The 4,678-nt window shown below is 32.7% G+C and overlaps 1 protein-coding gene across 1 annotated transcript; it reads left to right on the top strand.

Moving 5' to 3' along the window:
- The first annotated feature begins 29 nt into the window (after positions 1–29).
- On the top strand, positions 30–4,504 carry LOC135692546 (26S proteasome non-ATPase regulatory subunit 6). The gene is made up of 9 exons (XM_065210709.2): positions 30–272; positions 495–700; positions 1,098–1,243; positions 1,630–1,849; positions 2,484–2,592; positions 3,011–3,179; positions 3,652–3,729; positions 4,099–4,126; positions 4,321–4,504. Exons 1-9 carry the CDS (start codon positions 122–124, stop codon positions 4,387–4,389), a joined length of 1,176 nt encoding a protein of 391 aa, XP_065066781.2. The 5' UTR covers positions 30–121; the 3' UTR covers positions 4,390–4,504.
- Positions 4,505–4,678: the final 174 nt, after the last annotated feature.

Raw genomic sequence — 4,678 nt, 5'->3', positions numbered from 1 at the left:
GATCCGTTTTGGGGGATTTTGCCTCAATCTCAGATCCCATTATTTACGGCGGCCTAGGCAATCTTGATTGTTAAATTAAAATACATCTACTTCTTGGTTGTACGTTCTAGCAGCAATAAGAATGGCAACTGACATATCATCAGACGAAGGGCTCCCCAAGAACCCAAATATGGAATACGCAGAGTTTCTTTTTGCTTTACAGTCGAAAAGCACAACAGCGGAAGATAAGAAAGACGTGAAAGCGAAGCTCATGAAAGAAATTGTGGACAACAGTAAGTGTTTTCTTTCACATTTTAAAAGAAAAGCCAGTAAGCTTTTTAATTAATTGTTATGCAGATTTTATGCAGAAATATTCTAAACATTTTAAAAACACATTGCCTAAACCTAAAGTCCGGTCATCATCTGTTTTTAGTAGTGTTTTTCTTCAATGGCTGATTTTCAATTCACTTGATTTGACCAACAAGGTAACCACACTAACAACGATACTTTTTTAGATATGGCACCTTACTATGAATACGTCTGCAATGAGTTGCAGCTCCCAGTCGACCAAGGCTTGTTAGCGAAGATGAAGGAAACAAATAAGACTGAAGTTGAAAAACTTGAAGAAGCTGTTAAAGATGCAGAAGAAAATCTTGGTGAAATTGAAATAAGGGATGCAAAGATTGCCAAGGCAGAATTTTTAAGCAAAATTGGAGACAAGGTAGCAATTTGCTTTTTTATATTTTCTTGAAAACAAAGCCCTTGTCATACTAAATTGCCTTAAATTAAACTGATCCTGAGAAAAAGTTAAAAAAAACAAGAAGAAAACGAGCGAAGTTTAATTTAAGCTATAGAAACTTTGATAGATTTATGCACTTTAGACAAATCCTTAAAAATTATTGAAAGATGATTACAGTAGAATCATTGAAAAATCTGCCAAAAGCCAACTGTCTATCAGATTTTCATGGGTTGTTTATAATTTGACATAATAACAGTTTATTTCTGGTTTCAGCCCCTACTGCCTGGTTTTGAATTCAAATACTTTATTTTACATTACATGTTTCAATAATCAATCTTATCATTTACCATGCTCATTTAATCAATTCAATTTTTTCCAGGATGGATCTCTTAAAGCCCTTAGAGAAGCATATGAAAAGACTACAACGCTGGGTCATAAACTGGATAATGTGTTTCATCAAATTCGTATTGGGTTCTTTTTCTTAGACCATGATATCATGTCTAGGAATCTGGCAAAAGCCAAAACGTAAGATTTAAAACTACTACATTAAAAAACACCTGTGCCTTTCTGCCATGTGGTTGTAATTTTTATTTTTCACTAGAATAATTTTTATGCAATAAATTTAACTTCATATTTTGATAGAAAAGATGAATCAACAATGGAGTAGATGGTTCAGACCCCATTATGTTAGATGTTCCTTTTTTTGAATTCTTCATCAATACACATAAAAACAAACTTTGCAATCAATCCATTTGACAATATAAAGTTTTTTGTGAATAGGTTCATATTTCCTACTTACAAGTAGATGAGAAATTTAGCTTTCAATAAAATTATTCCAGATTTGCAGAGTTTATGGTTCCCAGACTGCTAATGTTTTTATTAAAGCCCTTATTTTTGAAATTTTCTTTTAGCCTGATAGAAGAAGGTGGTGATTGGGACAGAAGAAATCGTTTGAAGGTCTATCAAGGCTATTACTCAATGACTGTCAGAGATTTTAAAACAGCAGCAACTAGGTTTCTGGAAAGCATCTCTACTTTCACATCATATGAATTGATGGAATACAAAAGCTTTGTTGTATATACAATTTTAGTGTCAATGATTGCATTGGAGAGGACAGAATTAAGAACAAAGGTAACACATTTAGACATAAGGATTATTTTATATAGTTGAGAGACTACACATGATTGTTTCCTCAGCAACTCTTTCTATAAAATTAGAACTACAGAGCTCATCATATTCTGGCAGTTTCACAAGCTGTTTCATATACAAACTGTCTTTATTCAAAACAAAAATCTAAACGCTTGATCTTTCCTCCCCCTCTTTCAAATCCCTCACTCCTTTCCCTTGTCAGGACTTTCCTTTAGGCTCCTTAGCCTTCCACTAAAATTATCAACTAGAAAAACAAGGACTGGCAGAGAATTGTTATTATAAATCACAAAAAAATCAACTTATTCTCAATAGTGTTGAAAGCACAGGCTAGTAAACAAAGATATTTTAAGTATAAGATATTAGAGGGAAAAAATGATATAAAAGCTGCCTTCACATTATAAAGACTATATTGGGCTCCACACAAACGTTTTGAATCATCCTGGCATATAATGCACAATAAGCATATTTACGAAACTCAGCTTATTGCTTAGCATGTAAACTATATCAGATTATGAAATTTCAAAGGCATATCCAAGGCCACATGGTCATTGAATATAGAAATATTTTCAAGGATGTTTAGAAGGAAGCATGTATCAACAAGAAACTTCCTTTTTAGGTCATTCAAGGAGCTGAAATACAGGAACAGTTACATCAGTTGCCCTTAGCAAAAAAATACTTGAATTCATTGTACGAGTGTCATTATGCAGATTTCTTCCAAGCCTTGGGTAAGTAAAACCGACTTATATCCCAGTTATACATTAGTGTTTGCATGAAAATCTGGAGAAATTATGGCAATTTACAACATAGATTTTTATTTTGTTTTGTCACTCCCTTCACACAGTTCAGCTTTTTTAATGTGAAATATTAATAAAAAAAAGTAATACAATCAAATTTGAATTCAAATATTTGATTGAAAAATCCCCAAAGACTTTAGAAAATGCAACATTGAAAAGTAGCAAGAAGCTTAAACAGAACTATGTGTGGAAATATTTGTTGATGCGCGAGGAATAACTTTTGCACATCAAAGCACACAGATAAATTTTGCTCATATATAAACAAATATGTCTTTATGAACCAAATAATAATGGAAATATGATGTTATTACCATAGTCTTATTTTCACAATTTATCGCTATTATTCTAGCTGAAATTGAGGTAAACCTCATGAAAGATCGCTTGTTGGAGCCTCATTACACATATTACGTCAGGGAAATGCGCATCTTGGCATACACTCAGTTGCTAGAATCATATCGCAGTTTAACACTGGAATACATGGCTAATGCTTTTGGAGTCACAGTTGATTTCATTGACAGGTACCTTCCTTGTTTTTTTATTTATCTTTTGATACTAATTTGTATCTGGATTTGTATTTGTTGCTACCTAGCATCCAAAGGTAGTTTTTAGGACACTGAGAAGCTATGCTTTCGAGCAGTGTCCAAGTTTTTCCTCTCAATGTGACCACACCTCGTGATTCCTAGGCTTGGAATTACAGAGGGCTAGCGACTCTCCCCACTCTATGTGAAAGTTTGGTCATGCCAGGGACTCGAACCACAGACCCTTGGGTCTGTAGTTAGCTCCTCCAACAACTGAGTCATCCTTGCACCCTATTGATGACATATTTTTCATATTTTTGTAGCTTATTTTGTTTTAAATTATATTGCTCTGAATGCAATAAATCTTTTTTCATTGTAAAGCTACATTGCTCTTTTGTAGTTGAGATATTTCAGCTCCTTGAGCCAAATCATTTTTAGCCACATGAACCTTAAACAAAAATTTTCTCTCCAGGGAACTAGCTCGTTTCATTGCAGCTGGTAGATTAAACTGCAAAATTGATAAAGTCGGAGGCATTGTAGAGACAAACAGGTACATTTTTAATGTTTTGAAAGCAAACAACTTTCAGTCGAAAGTTAACAGCTGTTGAATTTGAACTTTATATTACATCATCTACAAAGCATATGTTTCCAATAATAGTTTTAATTTCTAAAGACTTAAGAACGGATTGTTGAGGGACATGTCACATACATTTATAAACTGCTGGCAATCACTTGATTTTGTTAAGCATCTTTAAACTTATGCATTTATTGTGTTGATTTTTACAACTTCAAAAATATAACACTTCTATATGGCATGTACCTGTTTTCGCTCATAATTCTTGTCATTTGAATTAATCATTCCAACATACAGACAATGTTTAATGTAATTTGGCTAATAATAGTTTTCTTGTATTTCTAGACCTGACAGCAAAAACTATCAGTACCAGGTGAGAACTTTTGCATATCATCCATGAATGCTAGAAAATTCATTTTTACTGTTAAAGGACATGTAAGCAGTATAACTATATTGTAAATATTGCTTCAATCAAGAATAATGCAAGCCAAAGGCTTGTGATCATTTTGAATGAGATTGGTTTGCTCTGTCAAAGTGTTTTGGTAACAAAATGTTTTCTTCTTTCAGGCTGTTATAAAGCAAGGAGACAATCTGCTGAACAGAATACAGAGACTAAGCAGAGTCATCAACATTTAAAAATCATATTTATAAGAGAACAAAAGATACTCTCTTTTAAACGTTATCTGCTACCAATACATAGTGTTCAATTTTTTTCTTTTATAAATCCAATAAATTTGGTTTCCATTTTCAACTGTCTTTGTATGATGACTTTTTGCCTGCTTTTTAAGTACAAATTTCTGATTTGATGTCACTTAAAAATTTATCTTAGAATGTGAAATTTTAAAACAAAGGAATAAAAAAAGAGGGTTTTCACCTTCAGAAATACCAAAATTAATAGAATTACCAGAATGAGTCTAAAATGTTT

This window comes from Rhopilema esculentum, chromosome 3 (genome assembly GCF_057945365.1).
Source record: "Rhopilema esculentum isolate cy_ngs chromosome 3, ASM5794536v1, whole genome shotgun sequence".
Lineage (NCBI taxonomy): Eukaryota > Metazoa > Cnidaria > Scyphozoa > Rhizostomeae > Rhizostomatidae > Rhopilema > Rhopilema esculentum.
Note: the sequence above shows the minus strand (reverse complement) of the source record. Positions and strands in the feature narration are given on the sequence as shown.